Consider the following 18,339-nt stretch of genomic DNA (forward strand, 5'->3'; position numbering starts at 1 on the left):
AACACTTATAATCTACATATCAATAGTCAGAATATCAAATGTCAACGACTCGTATTAAAATGTCAACAACTAAAAAATAGCACGTCGATTCCTTCTCTCTCATGATTTTCTTCGTGAATTCACGAACCTCATCGATTTTCTCCCTGTCAAAACACAGAAACAACAAACTGTGCCAAAATTTCATTATTGCATTTTTACTCTAGCTGCGATCGATTATATCGGAGGAATTCGACAATTCGTCTTTGCTCTTCAAGCATAAGAATAACAAAACTGAGCAAAATTTTGTTCAGAATCACGTTTACAGCAACCAGAAAAGTACTATGTATAGAAGAAGCAACACGCATAAATCTCATCGGAAAAAAAAAAATCATGTGTGAACGGTTTCGGCGAAAAGCTGATGAATGACAATTGATTCCAACCAAATATTCAATTAACTCCAACAATTTATTATCCAAAAAATAAAACAACAGTATTTGAAGATTTTAAAAACAAAAACAAGAAACATAATTCACCTGATAAGAGCGACACTATATGAATGTGCGCTCGAGAGAGACGAATAATAAATATGTTGAGCACGCAATCTGTCTCTATTTTGTGAAATTCCGAATTTCGAATTCCCCAAATATAGGGCGAGATTGATCTTCCAGAATAAAGGAATGTTCGAATTGAACCCCTCACTGATCAAATTGAGAGCGGAATCGAACACATCCACGAATTCAACCTTCGGCAACGAATTCGCTGAAGCTGTATATGCAGATTTCGATGAGATCGCAGATCTCCATCAAAAAATCAGCGATCTCGAGGAGGAGAATCGCAATATCATTGACGGAAGGCTGCGAAGAAGGAGAAGAGGAAAAACAACAGAAAAAGAATTGGCGGAGATCGGGCACCGAGAGGAGGAGGTCGCCTCAATGATCTCGAGGAGCAGCGGTGTATTCAAGCCGAGGAGGAGCAGGAGAGATTAAAACCTGAAATTACCCTTCTGCCCTTTCATAATTAATTAATCTAAAAATATTTTTTTTTTAAATGAGTGGCTGAACATGGATCTCAATTCTCAATTAGGCTAAAAGTTCTCAATTGATCACAACCCATACCTGTAGAATGTCATTATAAGCTACTGTTAACATTCTCAAAGCATTGTGTTAATATTTTCGAAACACTATATTGACATTTTCATCCAAAACCCTAATTTGGTAGTTCTTTTTATACTTTTCAATTTAATTAATAAAAACAAAAATTACACTTGACAAATTATAGATCACAAGTTTTCTAAAATCCTACGGTCTTAAATTAGTTGTAGTTAGCAATTAAATGATGAATTAGCAATTGATTACTCAAATTTAGATCATTTCTTTTTTATCATACAAAAATGAAAAATCATATCTCTTTATATCTTGAAAATATGAATAGTTATTTATGTAAAGGCTTTCAAATTATAAAGTTAAAAAAGGAAAAAGAAAAAGGTAGTACTCCATGAAAAATTCGAACCCGAGTAGGAAACCAGAACCCATCCGATCCGATAAAACGTACCCGACCCGACTTTGTTGTTGGTAAGCTGTACAGCTCAACCAAACCAACACTAGTTTCTACAGAAGTAAAGCTCATTGTCGCCGCCGAAGCACCTCCTCCGCCGACTTTTAGGTATGCTCCTTTTCTCCAATTCACCACCACTACACTCCTTGTTCTCAGTTGAAACAAATTCCAAATAAGAGAACCAACTGTTTTCCCGCTAGAGTAAAAGTTTGGATAAAGTTTTCTTCTCCTCAATTTGTTTTGCGATTCGTTAATTGTATGTAATCACCGTGATTGTTTTTTTTCGAAAACCTAATTTTTGAGTTCTCTAACTTTATTTTACTATTTTGCAGTCGTTTTGACATACAATCATGTCTTGGTGCACTATTGAATCGGATCCAGGTATGTTTTGATTTCGCAATTCAATGTCGAACTCTTTGTATGATGTTGGAAAGAGAACTGTGACTAGCATGGGAGTTCTTACTTTCCTTAAGCCGCCTTGTACATTAGGTTCATCAAAACACATATAGAAACGAAGATAACAATTCGTTCCTTTTTCTATCCGAATCATAAAAAATCAGTTTTTTATTTGAGGCTTGTGGATTGGATGAAGATGCAATTGTGGTTTTATTCTTTATGCATAATTGCTGTTATGGGGGGGGGGGGGGGGAGAGAGAGAGACAGTCTTCCATGGTTCTTCCGTCTCCGGTGGCACCACTCTCAAGTCTCAGACTCTCAAATACATTAAACTTGTGTCCATATCCATGTCTCCGCCCTCCCGCCACACATCATAGTCATGGGATTAAAACGCCTTGATTTGGGGACATAATTAATTAATTATTGTGATCGGTCGGAACATGTTGAAACTGTTCGTTTTTTTTGGATTGTACTATGTTTATTAAGTAGGTAGTTAAATTAACTTAAATAGTAATGGTAGTAGTAGTAAAGATTATGATGCATTTTAATTGCCATGTGGAATAAACTAATTAAGAAAATTGAATTCAAACTCAAATATAAAGTTGAAAGTTTAGTGCTTAATTTGAAACAAATAAAAGTTTAGTAAGTAACTAATTTGATACAAGCTATATAGTTTTGTAACCATTTATGAAATTAACCCCCATTTTGTATGATGTTCTTTAATAAAAGCTCATGAAGTATGTTAAAGTTTCTTATGCATTGTACATATCTATTCAGGTGATTGTATATGTACTCCCTTCACCCCAAGTTAGTTGAGGCGTTTCTATTGAGAAGTAGATTTAAGTAATTGATAATTAAAGGTTACAGCGAAGAGAGAATAAAGTATGGTTGAGAATGAAGTATGAGTGAGAAAGAGAGAATAATGTTTTTTGCCAAAATGGAAACGACTCGAACTACCTTGGGACGGCCTGAAAAGGAATATGACTCAAACTACCTTGGGACGGAGGGAGTATGTTATTTCTATCTCCTCTTATGTACATATTTGAGTACATCCATGAGATAGTCTGAAATATGGAAAACTAAATACTTTCACGCTCTTCAATTTCTTTTGCCTGTGCTAGAATGATACATAATGTAAATTAAATTTTGTCTTGCGCTACAGGTGTTTTCACTGAACTTATACAGCAGATGCAAGTGAAAGGTGTTCAGGTATTATTCTGCCAATAAATGCAATCAGGCCTGGTTCATTTATATTGAATTTAATGATGTACCTTCCACGTGTCAAATTCATAACTTCCAATGAGTTTTGAATGCAAGCAATTTGTATTTGATCGCGCTTGGCAATTGATTAATTGTTACAATTAAGGTGGAGGGAGTTGTTCAATCAGACTGGGATTCTTTGATTAAGATACTTTTTTTGGAGTGAGAGATATGTATTACTCAGTTAAAGATTAATCATTTCCTTAGTCCTTTATGACTTGCCATATTTTGTTAGCCGGTTGTCCAGCTTTCCCTAATGGTAAGAACTAAGAAAAATGGCTAATTAAAGAATATGACGTAAGTTAATACTTCATCATCTCCAGGTTATAGGATATTTGATAATAATGTTTGCTGTCCTATCACAAACTATGGCTCATTTGCCCAAAGTATTGGTCTTATCTGTTCTCTCAGTAGAAGTAGGCTTAGATGCTGTTGTCACTTGTTGTCCTATCAGAAAGGTTGTATTGCTCATTATCCCGAAGTTTTGGTCTTATTTTGTTCTCTCAGTAGAAGTGGGTTTAGATGCGGTTGTCACTTTCGTAATTCACACAGCAGACTTTTTTTAGCAATCAAGTATTTATTTCTATTGATATGTTCAAACAGGTTGAGGAGTTGTATTCTTTAGATCTGGATTCACTAGACAATTTAAGGTAAACATCGTGCATATGACATTGTTCAATTAATATCATGATTCTATTTTTGTCCTCCTGCTTTTGGTTAAGCAATGCTTTCGACGTTTCACTTTTATTTTATTGGTTCTGAATTTCATTTTTTTCTTGCGCTGATAGGCCAGTTTATGGGTTAATATTCCTCTTTAAATGGCGCCCTGGAGAAAAGGATGACCGTCTTGTAATAAAGGATCCAAACCCGAACTTGTTTTTTGCCAGCCAGGTTAGTATCCATAATGAGAATCTCAGCTAGTCAAAAAAGTTTTTGTAAGTGCTTCCAATAAATATAGGCATATAAAACTGCAGGTAATAAATAATGCCTGTGCAACCCAAGCAATCCTGTCGATTCTGCTGAACTGTCCTGATGTTGATATTGGGCCAGAGCTGTCAGCGCTGAAGGAATTCACAAAAAACTTTCCGCCTGAGCTTAAGGGGTTGGCTATCAATAACAGCGAAGCAATCCGCACAGCGCACAATAGTTTCGCAAGACCCGAGCCCTTTGTACCCGAAGAGCAGAGAGCATCTGGGAAAGACGATGATGTGTATCACTTCATAAGCTATATACCAGTTGATGGGGTACTTTACGAGCTTGATGGGCTGAAAGAGGGACCTATAAGCCTGGGGGCGTGCCCTGTTGGGGGACAAGGTGATATGGAATGGCTACGCTTGGTACAACCTGTGATTCAGGAGCGCATCGAGAGGTATTCCCAAAATGAAATAAGATTCAATCTGTTGGCCATAATAAAGAACAGGAAAGAAATTTACACAGCTGAACTCAAAGAACTCCAGAGGAAGAGGGAACGAATCCTCCAACAACTTAGTGTGTTGCAGTCAGAGACAATGGTAGAAGGAACTGTGCACGCGCTTAACATGTCGCTTTCAGAGATAAACGCTGGTATTGAAGCTGAGACTGAGAAGATAGTGATGGAGGAGGAGAAGTTCAAGAAATGGAGAACCGAAAACATCCGTCGAAAGCACAATTACATACCCTTTCTCTTCAACTTCTTAAAGATCCTTGCTGAAAAGAAGCAGTTGAGACCGCTCATAGAAAAGGCCAAACAGAAATCCTCCAAATCTTGAGGGGGGCTATCCGTACAGGTCAACTTTGGAAAAAGCTGCTAATGTTAACTCTTAAGTTTATTCACTGTTTAAGGTTTTGCTTATTTTTATTTTTAATTATTTTTGCATGCATGACTTTTATTTATGTGGTTATGTACTACAGTATAAGATTTTTATGGATGTTACCTACAGATTCTATTTAATACAGTACTACTTAAAATGTTGAAACCTATTTCTTTCAAAATTGATTACTTAGTTGTCTGAAGACTACTGTTTATTAATATAACCACACTATATCTACTATAGACTGTTACATTTGACTGGACTAGGAAAATAGGTGAAAAAGAACACTTCTTCTAGAAATTGTAGAAATCAGACTTCCCGTAGGCAATATATGTGTTGGACTTGGACTATTGGTAGAAATCAAATTCAGGAAAAACTAAGTATTTATCAATAAAATATTAAATGCCTAATTCCCAAAGTATCAATCTTCGGTCATTTTGTGGGATCTGTTGTGATCAAACATAGCAGAAGTTGTCGTGGATCTCCGAAATCTGTGATTAAAAAAATGCAGATTACGATTCTTTGAAACAGATCTCTTTATCTTTTTCCAAATCTTTCCCTCCTTTTTCTCTTCACGTACAAATGGAAATGAAACAGAGATCTTCAACCAAATAAATAAATAATGCACATACACTTCTTGAGATTAAAAATGTATATATTTTTGCATTCCTAATCTTTGTGTCAATGGAGGGTTAATTCATCAAGGAAACCGTCTTCCAAAATTTCTGCTAAAAAACGCCTTTGATGAAAAGACTAAGAGAGAAATTATTTATATAGAATTGAGTTGGATAATTGAGAATTTGGAGCTGTATTCAAAACTAAATTTTATCTATTGTAGATCATGTAGGCTGTAATATATTTGGCTAGATAAATAACCGTAGTTCAATGCTTAGTTGCTTTGAAACCAGACTAATCCAAAAATACTTGGCTCAAAAAGGCATGAGGTGTTACTATATCAAAAACTATATCCAACGTACACATGAGAGCATGAGGTGTGCCTCCAAAGCTTTTGTATAGTGATGTAAGGCATTCAAAGCATACATGAGTTGTGCGTCCAAAACGTTGTATAGGGCCCTGAGATATAATCTCAATCATCTCTAGGGGTGCAAAACGGGTAGCGGGTAACAGGTAGTTTCCATCGGCGGATATAGGGTACCTGTTACCCGAAAATAATGGGAAACAGGGTGGGATCGGGAAGTGTGTTTTAAATTTTTGCGGGTATGGATATACCCAATAATACCCGGTATTTTTATGGTTAGGGTTTCCAAAGTTTTATGTTAGTTAATTAGTTTCAAATATATACTGCCTGGTAAACTTTATTCCTTATTGTATCTCCACTCTACTTGTCGTCTAATTAATTCATCCCTTCTAAGTTATACCCGCCGCCACCCAGATACGCCGCCGCTTCTTCACCCGCAGTAGTTTAGGCGAGTATTTCTTTTATCTTTCTCATTCTAATCATATCATCAGGAAGTAAGAGATTAGAAATCACCAAATTTGTGTATAGTTAATAGTTGGAAATTATGTTGTGTGTGTGAGTTGGTCAAGCGGTAGAGAGATTAAGTACAAACAATTTTATGGCCAATGGGTTGGGGTACCCACAACTGCGGGTACGGGACACCCGTATAACCATACGAGTCAGGATTGGGTAGTATAATATTGAACTTTTCAAGTTCAGATACCCGCGAGTACCCGTTTCGTCACCCCTCATCTTGATCTCGTTATAGATAATTAACACAAGATGTCCCTCCAGAATTCTGTATAGTGTTGTAAGACATATAAATCAAATAGACTCATAAATTATTAAATCTTGAATTATTAGTGTTTTGTAGCGCCCCGCTTTTTGAACCCTAATTTTTGGATCATTTTTTTTGCATTTAATGCTTTTAATGTCATGCATGTGAATTAAATGACGACTGAAATGTTTATTTGGTGTTTTGTGACCTGAATCGATTGATGGTTGATTGTGCGATTGACCTAATTAATTTCTTCGATTTCGTGATGATGCATATCGAATAATTTGGTGCTTTTGCATTTCAAAAAAAAAATTATTAGATATTTAAATGATATTATATGTAAATTAAATATGTTTAAAATATATTAAGTATTATTTCTCGGGTCCTCTTATAATGCTTATAGCATCATAATCCAAAACTAAGACTAAATCTATTCAATTAAATTTTAAGATGAGTGGATGATATTAAAGCTCACGAATTTTAATAAATAGTAGACAAAATATCAACATGGTGGTAAGATCGTCATTCTGTTATCATATGATAATTTTTGTATTTTTTTATATCAACATATTGTATTACAAATATCAGCACAATGACATGACTACGTGATACGCTCGGATTTTTTGCACTGTTTTAAGGCCATTATTTGGTTCGTTTTTTATGTCAAAGTCACTCTACACGTCCATTATTTGCATATTTTGTCTATTTTGGTATTTTGACGTGTTTTATGAGAAATGTGCATAAATAAGCCGAAAAAGGGAGCCAAAACGCCAAGTTTGGGAATCTGGAGTCAGACGGCGACCGCCGCGGATGTGTGCGGCGACCGGCGGCGCCCGGCGGGCAGATCAATGCAGCGGTCCGCCTCGAAAAAATGTGCTTGGAAGAGAAGTCTCGTCCGGCGACCGCCGGAAGATGTGTGGCGGTCCCCCGCTGAGGGAACAGACTCTCTGGACTCCAACGCGGCGACCGCCGGCCAAGGTGCAGCGGCCCGCCGGAGAAAGGCGGCGAATCCGAGAAGCCCTAGATTTGTGCCCAGTTTTACCATATTTTGGAGATTTTTTCCTTCTACAACAAGGCATGGTTTTTCCCTATAAATAAGGCCTCAAGTTTCATCAAAAAGAGAGAACTTCTACTTGCAAAATACTTCATAGAGATCAAGACCTAGAGTACTTCATTAATGCAAGGAGTTGGAGAAGGATTTCAAGAACATCAAGAACGACAAGGATTCAACCCACGAGTTTTATTTGCTTTAGTTTTATGTTCAAATTGTCTCCCCTTCAATCTATGTTTTTAGCTTATTCAATTATGTGTAACTAAACTCATAGGATTCTAGGGATGTGTTAGTAACGACTTTGGTTATACAAATTCCTTTTTCTATTTAATATCCGTTTTGTTTTTACTTTGTTTCTTCCCTAAGTAGTTTTGATGCTGCATGATTGAGTGACACAATCGTGTATTATTTAATATAAATTGCTTCATAACTGTGACAGAGTTCTAGCGAGTTAGATTCACTTAGTAGACACTGCAGTTAGCATCCCTTAAAACGGCACTGTTAATTGAGAGTGAGGACTTTTCAAGGGTCTTAGGAACTTTGGAGTTACGTGTTAGGATTGACAACCCTAATCTTGTAATCAACATTTGTATTGCATGAGCATAAGCTAGGTGACTCGTCCTTTCAAAGTATAAACTGTGCTAGGGTATTGTAGTTGGAATTTTGTATAACCATAACTGTGAATACACATCCCTGGGATTCCCTTATCTCTATTGTCTTCCTCTTGATTTATCTGCTTTTAGTTGATCTGTGCTTTCTATTTTTTTTTAGTTTTTCAAAAGTTTTCAAAACCCAATCGTTTTTCCATATAGTATTTGAGTCTTAGTAGAGGATAGACACTTTGTGTTCGTCTTCCCTGTGTTCGATATCCGGTACTAACCTGTAGCTATACTATATATACTCTGTATACTTGCAGGTTTATTTAGTGCTAATAAAGAGTGCATCAAGTTTTTGGTGCCATTGCCGGGGAAGACAATTTTTGGAGTGATATCTTCAGACGGACAATTTTGCTACTTTGGATTTTAATCACTTTTATTTTAGTTCTTTTTCTTTTATTTTTATTTTTATTTTATGATGGATTTTCCTGTAGGGATGGAGGATCCATATGGCTACGAACAGCAGTGGGGGTTAAGCAATGAATACTATAACTCCGACCATGGGGGATCATACTACGACCCAAACTGCTCTGAATTTTCCTATGATGCACAAGATTTCTGTTCTGATAACTCGTCTGAATTATGTGCAGGTATGGAAGATCAACCCCGCTCTACTTGGGAGAATCTGTTGGAAATCTGCATCGCAGAAGTCTTCGAACATAGAAATGTGATGAACCAGCGGTTGGAAGATCTAGAAAGAAACACAAGCACCTTGGAAAGAGGGTTGGCAACCCTAGTTGCTCAAGTTGAGATGCTGGAAATTAATCTTGGGATCATAGCCACGACCATAGGAAACAGGAACACCCCAGGTACCCTTCCTAGCCTGCCAGAGGTTAATCCGAGAGGAAGATGCCATGCCGTACAGCTGCGCAGCGGAACTACATATCAACCGCCAGAGGCAGGAGATCTAGGAATGAGAAGAAGGGAAGCAGAGAAGCCGCCTGGGGATGCATCTGACGAAGCAGTGCGGCGGTCCGCCGCACCCCAACACGGCGGTCCGCCGCCTATACCTCAGCAGGTCGAGGAGAACTTAGGGTTGGCCACTGGCGGAAGCCCGGTGACTGCCACACCTCATTGCGGCGGCCCGCCGGCTGAACAGCAGCAGCCAAACAGTCTCGCACAAAACAGTATCGTTGTCCCGTATCCTCAACGGCTGCAGAGCAAGAAGCTTGATGCTCAGTTTGCCAAATTCTTGGAAGCAATGAGTAAAGTCCACATCAACATTCCACTAGTAGAAGCCCTGCAACAAATGCCCAATTACGCCAAATTTCTGAAAGATGAGGTGGCAAGAAAAAGGAAATGGGGGAAATACGAGACAGTAGGCCTACCAGAGAATTGCAGTGCTATCATACAAAAGGGATTACCCGCTAAGCACAAAGATCCAGAGAGTTTTACTTTATCTTGTGTTTTGGGGAATGATGTAAAGGGTAGAGGGCGTTATGTGATCTAGGCTCTAGCATTAACTTGATGCCTTTGTGTTTTTACAGGAAACTTGATGTTGATAGCATCCGCCCCACCTCAATCACACTGCAAATGGAAGATCGGAGCACAACAACACCAATGGGGATAGTAGAAGATGTCTTAGTAAGAGTTGGAGAATTTATTGTCCCAGCTGATTTTGTTGTTCTTGACATGCAGGAGGACAAGAAGGTTCCCTTGATACTTGGAAGACCGTTTTTAGCTACTTGGGGAGCCATGATAGATGTACAGAAGGGAGAGCTTACATTAAAGCTACATGATGAGAGCATTACATTCAACATCTACGACGCCCTGAAATTTCATGGAAAAGAAGGGGCAGAAGGCTACCAAGAATGCAGTGTCATCCAAGTCGTCACCGATTGTGTTGGAGAAGTGGAAGTCACTTATCACCAAAACCAGGACCCTCTTGAAACTTGTCTAAAAAATTCTTTTACTCCTAACACTGATTTATCTTCTTGTGATGCTAACGTATGTGCCATCATTGCAGAATTGGAAGTGCTACCAGAAAGAATCCCCCAAATGGGGAATGCATTCTTACCATTACGCACTCCCGAAGAAGAGGCAGAAAGGAGAAGAACAGTGGGAAAGCCACGGGGACCGCCCAAAGTGGAGCTTAAACCTCTTCCCGACCATCTCAGGTACGCTTTCCTAGGGCCAGAAAACACTTACCCTGTTGTTGTATCCGCTGCATTAAGTGAGCAAGAGTGTGAGAAGCTTTTATGCATTTTGAACAAGTATAGGTCTGCCATAGGATGGTCTATTAGTGATCTAAAAGAAATTAGCCCTACCACATGCATGCATAGAATTCTACTTGAGGAAGGGCATAAACGCCGTGTGCAAAACCAACGCAGACTTAACCATATCATGCAAGATGTAGTAAGAAAAGAGGTGATAAAGTTACTAGACGCAGGGATTATTTATGCAATATCTGATAGTGAGTGGGTAAGTCCTACGCAAGTAGTAGCTAAAAAAGGGGGGATGACAGTAGTACCCGGCCAGGATGGAGAGATGATAGCCACTAGGGTAGCCACAGGATGGAGAGTATGCATTGATTATAGGATGTTAAATGCAGCCACTAGGAAAGATCATTTCTCTCTATCTTTTATTGATCAAATGCTTGATAGATTAGGGGGATACGATTATTACTGTTTTCTTGATGGCTATTCTAGGTATAATCAAATTGCAATTTCCCCCGAAGACCAACATAAGTCTGCTTTTACATGTCCTTTTGGTATTTATGCTTATAGAAAAATGTCTTTTGGTTTGTGTAATGCCCCTGCCACTTTCCAGAGATGTATGATGGCAATATTTCATGATTTGATTGAAAAGGTGATGGAAGTTTTCATGGATGATTTTTCGGTGTTTGGTAAATCTTATGATCATTGTCTTGACAATCTAGCTAAGGTTTTGCAGAGATGTGTAGAAAATAACCTTGTTCTTAATTGGGAGAAATGCCATTTTATGTTGAAAGAAGGTATAGTTCTAGGGCATAAAGTGTCTTCTGCAGGGATAGAGGTAGACAGGGCAAAGATTGCAGCCATCGAGAAACTCCCACCGCCATCCAATGAAAGGGAGTAAGAAGTTTTCTAGGACATGCAGGCTTCTACCGAAGATTCATCAAGGATTTTTCTAAGATCTCTAAACCTCTTTCTAAATTGCTTGAGAAGGATGTGAAATTTAATTTTACTTCCGATTGTTTGCAGGCTTTTGAGACTTTGAAGAAGGCTCTAGTCAGCGCCCCTATCCTCATCACGCCAGATTGGAGTCAACCATTTGAGATCATGTGCGACGCAAGTGATATTGCAGTCGGCTCGGCTTTAGGGCAGAAGAGGGGAAAGATTTTTAGAGTCATATATTATGCTAGTAGAACCTTAGATTCTGCCCAAGCTAATTACACGACTACTGAAAGGGAGATGCTTGTTATTGTCTATTCCTTTGATAAATTTAGGGCTTATCTTGTTGGAACTAAAACTATTGTTTACACTGATCATGCAGCTATTAGGCATTTGTTTGCAAAGAAGGATGCAAAACCAAGACTTATCCGATGGATCTTGTTACTCCAAGAGTTTGACGTGGAAATCAAAGACAGAAAAGGGTGCGAGAATGTGGTAGCGGACCACTTGTCAAGGTTGGAACACCCGGTGGAGGGAGAAGACTTGTCTCAAGAAATCAACGAGGACTTCCCAGATGAGCACCTGTTTTTCACTCAAGCCACTTTTCCTTGGTACGCTGATATTGTCAATTATTTGGCGGCAAAGGTACATCCTCCCGATCTTACTCCTTATCAGAAAAAGAAATTTTATAGAGATGTACGATCTTACTTTTGGGATGAGCCATACTTGTTCAAAAGATGTATAGATACTATACTTAGGAGATGTGTCCCTAAAGAAGATTGGGTGGCTATAGTCGAAAGGTGTCATTCGTCTCCCACTGGAGGCCACTTTAGTGTGCAAAGAACCGCGATAAAAGTCTTGCAAAGTGGATTCTATTGGCCTACCATTTTTCGCGACTCCGCTAGTTTTGTTCTCCAATGCTATGAATGTCAACGGACGGGTGGAATTTCTAAGAAGAAGGAGATGCCGATGAATACCATCATTGAGGTAGAATTGTTTGATGTATGGGGGATAGATTTTATGGGACCATTCCCGAAATCAGGAGAGTACCAATATATCTTACTTGCAGTAGAATATGTTTTTAGATGGGTGGAAGCAATTCCAACCAAAACTAACGATTCTAAAGTTGTTATTGCCTTTGTTAGAAAAAACATATTTTGCAGGTTTGGTACGCCCCGCACCCTTATTAGTGACAGGTGGAATTTCTAAGAAGAAGGAGATGCCGATGAATACCATCATTGAGGTAGAATAGTTTGATGTATGGGGGATAGATTTTATGGGACCGTTCCCGAAATCAGGAGAGTACCAAGTAGAATATGTTTCTAGATGGGTGGAAGCAATTCCAACCAAAACTAACGATTCTAAAGTTGTTATTGCCTTTGTTAGAAAAAAACATAATTTTGCAGGTTTGGTACGCCCCGCGCCCTTATTAGTGATGGAGGATCTCACTTCAACAATAGATGGTTGGACAGCGTGTTGGACAAATATGGAGTCAAGCATAGAGTAACTTCGCCCTATCATCCTCAATCAAATGGGCAAACTGAGTTAGCAAACAGGGAAATCAAGTCAGTCCTTCAAAAGACGGTGAGTGTGAATCGTAAAGATTGGGCACTCCGGTTAGATGACGCATTGTGGGTATATCGTACCGCCTACAAAGGCCCCATAGGCTCTGACCTCTACATGGCGACCGCTGCATGTGCTGCGGCGGTCCGCCACTTGCTCGCTGGAACATTCTGTTGTCGCGCGGCGACCGCCGGACATGCTGCGGTGGGACGCCGCCTGGACGTATTTTTCCAGCGCGATTTTTCCAAAGTTTCTCAACTTTCTCCCGGTCAAGCCTCGCCACAAGAATTTTCAAGGTACGTTTTTTTTTCAGTAGTTCACTCACGTCCCTACCGACTCTGCAAACTTATTTTACACTTTGTTGTAAATAAGTTTGGGGGGATGAAGTGGTGGACCATGAGTTTAGGATTTTTCTTTTTGCTTTAAAGTTTTTGTTTTTGTTTCAATAACCCCGTAGGTGAATTTTGTGTTCTAAAAAAATATTTTCTTGAATCCATGTCGTGAACTTAACATGAAGAACTTAGAAACACGCATGCTTAGGGACACACTTTAGATTGAGTTGCCGATGATATTACATTCCATCTATGTTTAAGTGTGGCTTAACGTTTTGATTTGATGGTTTGGTAAAAAGGTGCATAATTAGTGAATTGCTTGTTCGCCTTGAATCATGCTTATACCTTGTGAGGATTTGAGCCAATTATTTCATTCTTGTGTGATTTATCTGCATTCATGTATTTGTTTCTAGAACTTGCTCCTAGTCTTGCCTAAGTTTACATAGTGTTTAAGTTGATTTAGGAGGATGATTGACCATCTTTTCTTAGCCTACTCTTATCCAAAATTTTGACCCTCTCAAAAATTTAAAATTTTTTCCTTTGGAGCCAAGTTTGAGCCTTTTAGCCTTTTCTTTGGAAGCCAAAATAATGGGGGCAATTCCTTGGGTTAGTTAGTTTTTGCTATCTTATTTTGTAAAGGAATTGGAGAGATAAGGAGAAAAGTATAAAAAGTGGTGTGCTTAATATAAAGAGAGTACAAGTTGTGAAATTGAGAAAAATTCCAAATATGTGCTTGATCTTAGAAAAAAAGAAAGGTTGTGAAAAAAAAAATCAAAGGAATGGAAAGTGAGTTGAAGGAGATAAATGAAGTGTTAAAAGTGTCTTGGGTTTAGAAAAGTGGAGTTATCTTTACTCTACTTGGGATATTTTTATTTTTAGTCATTTTTTAGCCAAATATCCCTCACCTACCAAAGAGCCTATATTACAACCAAAGATAAAGACCTTTGGGACTTTTGAAGCTTAATCACATTTAGTAGAGGAGGGAGTAGACTTTGAGCAAGCCTATGGTAAACTTTGCATGATGTATGATTTGAGTGCTTATGTACACATTATCCTTATACACTTTGAGAGTGAGAGAACACTTCCCATCTTTGGAAGTTTGCCACGTGCGAGGGTGACAAGACGAGGTTTTTATTGGCAGCGACTCTTGTGTGTGCGTGTCTACTGGCCAGGAGGGTCCCTAGACCTAGCTGTGTCGTTGGTTCTGTGCCTAAAACCTCTTGTCAACAAAAATACCTCAACCCACTTCTACTGGCTAGTATAGTGGAGTAAGGATCGATCCCACAGAGATGGATGTAGGAGAAGTGCAATTGCAAAGACATTTTGGAAGGGTTGGTTAGCTACCACGCTTTTGGGGTTGAGTTCTACCTAGGCGTAAAATTAAAATGAGACTCTACCTATACTGACCAGTAGGTAACTAAATACTTAATGCTATTGGATGTGTACGTGAATGTGAAAGTTGGACACCTAGTTATGCATATGAGAAGCTACTAGACGAAACTTACTAAAAATGGCTAGACAAAAGGTAAAGGGAATCAAAGGACATGCTGGCAGACTGGCTGCTGGGTTTGCAGAAAAGCTGAAAAAAGTGCAAGTACAAAAGCAAAAAGTAACAAAAGCAACATATCTTTGATTGTAACATTTTCTTCTTCACCAAGCTAAACTAACCAGATCTAACAAACTCTATTGATGAATGCTCAAGTTCAAAAATTCGTAAATGCAATATTTAACTTGAAATTGAGAACGAAAGCAAGAAAAACTGAAATTTACGCATACTGGTCAACAGGACAAGGTGACAGAAACAAGTACAAACGAATTCCATGCATTTTTGAGAGATTTAAATTGATTAAAACTTGTAAACACTTAAGGAAAGATTAGATCTAACTAAGCTAGGTAGATTCAAGCACTTAAGCAACATAAATCAACATAAAACTACCATGTTTACTAGATCTAGCTAACTAGAGAGATTTAAAGCAATAACAAAGCTGAAACTCAAATAAAACCATAAAAACTTAACTTCATTCAAACATTCAAACCAAAAGATACTTCAAACAAATTAACTACTAAAATCCGAGACAAATGCAAGTAAAACAAGTTCTTAAACTAAGAAAGCATTAAAAGAAAGCATGTAAATGGCTGATGGCTTCTTATGAAACTGGAACTGGACTACGGCGGCTGGAATGATTCAGGCATGATGAATCCCCGCCGGCTGGTGGCCGGAATCTTCATGGCAGGCTGCTGCATTTAGAGAATGGAACTTAGAGCTAATGGAGCTATTCTCCCACAAAGTGTTCTCAAAGTGATGATAAAAGTGATTCCTCCTTATGTTCAACTCCTATTTATAGGGTGGCTTGCCCTAATTTCTAGGGTTGCCTCTTCATGCGAAATGACAATTTTGCCCCTCTTTAGTAGTTGATTGTTCCAAGCAAGTCCTTCCTTCTCGTGTCCAGTTCCGTAGCATCCATCCTGGCGAGTTTGCACCTTTTCTGTCCATAATTGCCAGTTTGCACTTTTTCTGCTCATATTGGCCAGTTGCACACTTTTTGCTGCTTTTTCACTCGAATTTCTTCTGATCCTTTCCTCCTGATTTAGTACCTCAACCTGCACACTTTAGCAACTATTTTGCAGATATTATCCAATAAAGCACATTATACTGACCAGTAACCAAGGCTTAGAACGAGACTCATCAGAGGGCTTGAATTCAAGGTGTTCCACGAGTTAGTAATGAAAGTGCACTAATAAGCCTTGCTTGATTTGATTGTGTTAATACATGTTTAAACTGTTCTTCCATCTTTTTGAGGCAATTATGACATCTAGTCCTTGTGCATTCCGTGCGTCTATTCTTGTATCTTTATTGTTTTGTTCGAGGACAAACAAAAATGTAAGTTTGGGGGAGTTGATACGCTCGGATTTTACACTGTTTTAAGGCCATTATTTGGTCCGTTTTTTTATGTCAAAGTCACTCTACACGTCAATTATTTGCATATTTTGTCTATTTTGGTATTTTGACGTGTTTTGTGAGAAATGTGCATAAATGGGCCGAAAAAGGGAGCCAAAACGCTAAGTTTGGGAATCTGGAGTCAGACGGCGACCGGCGACCGCCGCGGATGTGTGAGGCGACCGCCGGCGCCCTGCGGGCAGATCAATGCAGCGGTCCGCCTCGAAAAAATGTGCTTCGAAGAGAAGTCTCGTCCGGCGACCACCGGAAGATGTGCGGTGGTCCCCCGCTGAGGGAACAGACTCTCTGGACTCCAACGCGGCGACCGCCGGCCAAGGTGCGGCGGCCCGCCGGAGAAAGGCGGCGAATCCGAGAAGCCCTAGATTTGCGCCCATTTTTATCATATTTTGGAGATTTTTTCCTTCTACAACAAGGCATGGTTTTTCCCTATAAATAAGGCCTCAAGCCTCATCAAAAAGAGAGAACTTCTACTTGCAAAATACTTCATAGAGATCAAGACCTAGAGTACTTCATTAGTGCAAGGAGTTGGAGAAGGATTTCAAGAACATCAAGAACGACAAGGATTCAATCCACGGGTTTTATTTGCTTTAGTTTTATGTTCAAATTGTCTTCCCTTCAATCTATGTTTTTAGCTTATTCAATTATGTGTAACCAAACTCATAGGATTCTAGGGATGTGTTAGTAACGACTTTGGTTATACAAATTCCTTTTTCTATTTAATATCCATTTTGTTTTTACTTTGTTTCTTCCCTAAGTAGTTTTGATGATGCATGATTGAGTGACACAATCGTGTATGATTTAATATAACTTGCTTCATAACTATGACAGAGTTCTAGCGAGTTAGATTCACTTAGTAGACACTACAGTTAGCATCCCTTAAAACGGCACTGTTAATTGAGAGTGGGGACTTTTCAAGGGTTTTAGGAGCTTTTTGGAGTTACGTGTTAGGATTGACAACCCTAATCTTGTAATCAACATTTGTATCGCATGAGCATAAGCTAGGTGACTCGTCCTTTCAAAGTATAAACTGTGCTAGGGTATTGTAGTTGGAATTTTGTATAACCATAACTGTGAACACACATCTCTGGGATTCCCTTATCTCTATTGTCTTCCTCTTGATTTATCTGCTTTTAGTTGATCTGTGCTTTCTATTGTTTTTAGTTTTTCAAAAGTTTTCAAAACCCAATCGTTTTTCCAGATAGTATTTGAGTCTTAGTAGAGGATAGACACTTTGTGTTCGTCTTCCCCGTGTTCGATATCCGGTACTAACCTTCAGCTATACTATATATACTCTGTATACTTGTAGGTTTATTTAGTGCTAATAAAAAGTGCATCAGTACGTCAACACAAGTACATAAAATATCAAAAATGGTTTTATTGATATTTTTCATGCATTATATTAAAAGTTTTTGATGCATTTGTTGATATACAAAAACTAAAATAAAATGATCAAATATCATCATCCAAACGTCGTCAGAACATATCCAATTGAGAACTCGTTAGAATTCTTATAAAATTACATTTAGTTTTAATATATTTTTTGTGAAAATATAATTTATATCAAGAGAGCTACGTAAACTCAAAGTTTTGAAATGATTTTAAAGAGAAAGAAAGTAGTTAGTTTTAATTACCATAAGAATTAACATTCATATCATTTAAGTTTATTTTTTAATTATTTAAATTAAAATATAATCCACTTGAAACTATTTCAATCAGATTTTCTAATATAATGGCTAAGATTTGGTCTTAATTTGGAATTGTTAATTAGAAGTCTTATATCATTCTGGCACGAGTTTTAATAAATGTTAAGAAAAGTGGGTAGAAGAAAGTTAGTGGAATATGAGTCCATTTGTATATATTAGATTTAAATGAAATGTGAGTGGAATGAGTTGATGGAATGTATAGTAATAATGAATCGGGACTCCTATTTGCGGACGGACCAAAATGAAAAAACGGGACTCCTATTTACGG

General features: G+C 38.3%; 2 protein-coding genes across 3 annotated transcripts; both read left to right on the forward strand.

The window, feature by feature from the left end:
• Nucleotides 1-1,529: 1,529 nt before the first annotated feature.
• Nucleotides 1,530-5,148, forward strand: LOC125224285 (ubiquitin carboxyl-terminal hydrolase 2-like). 2 transcript variants are annotated; one of them, XM_048127662.2, is made up of 6 exons: nucleotides 1,530-1,641; nucleotides 1,866-1,914; nucleotides 3,092-3,138; nucleotides 3,793-3,839; nucleotides 3,978-4,080; nucleotides 4,164-5,148. In XM_048127662.2, the coding sequence occupies exons 2-6, from the start codon at nucleotides 1,884-1,886 to the stop codon at nucleotides 4,935-4,937; spliced, it is 1,002 nt and encodes a 333-aa protein (XP_047983619.1). In that variant the 5' UTR covers nucleotides 1,530-1,641; nucleotides 1,866-1,883; the 3' UTR covers nucleotides 4,938-5,148. The 2 variants fall into 2 exon arrangements, with proteins under 2 accessions (XP_047983619.1, XP_088920061.1); XM_089063935.1 differs by lacking the exons at nucleotides 1,530-1,641; nucleotides 1,866-1,914 and adding an exon at nucleotides 2,224-2,938.
• A 4,834-nt stretch (nucleotides 5,149-9,982) lies between these two features.
• Nucleotides 9,983-15,996, forward strand: LOC148933377 (uncharacterized). The gene is made up of 6 exons (XM_089059856.1): nucleotides 9,983-10,843; nucleotides 11,192-11,416; nucleotides 11,605-12,159; nucleotides 12,678-12,682; nucleotides 12,921-13,373; nucleotides 15,942-15,996. Exons 1-6 carry the CDS (start codon nucleotides 9,983-9,985, stop codon nucleotides 15,994-15,996), a joined length of 2,154 nt encoding a protein of 717 aa, XP_088915982.1.
• The last annotated feature ends 2,343 nt before the right edge of the window (nucleotides 15,997-18,339 follow it).

This window comes from Salvia hispanica, chromosome 1 (genome assembly GCF_029641045.1).
Source record: "Salvia hispanica isolate PSC_SH4W2 chromosome 1, Shi_PSC_v1, whole genome shotgun sequence".
Lineage (NCBI taxonomy): Eukaryota > Viridiplantae > Streptophyta > Magnoliopsida > Lamiales > Lamiaceae > Salvia > Salvia hispanica.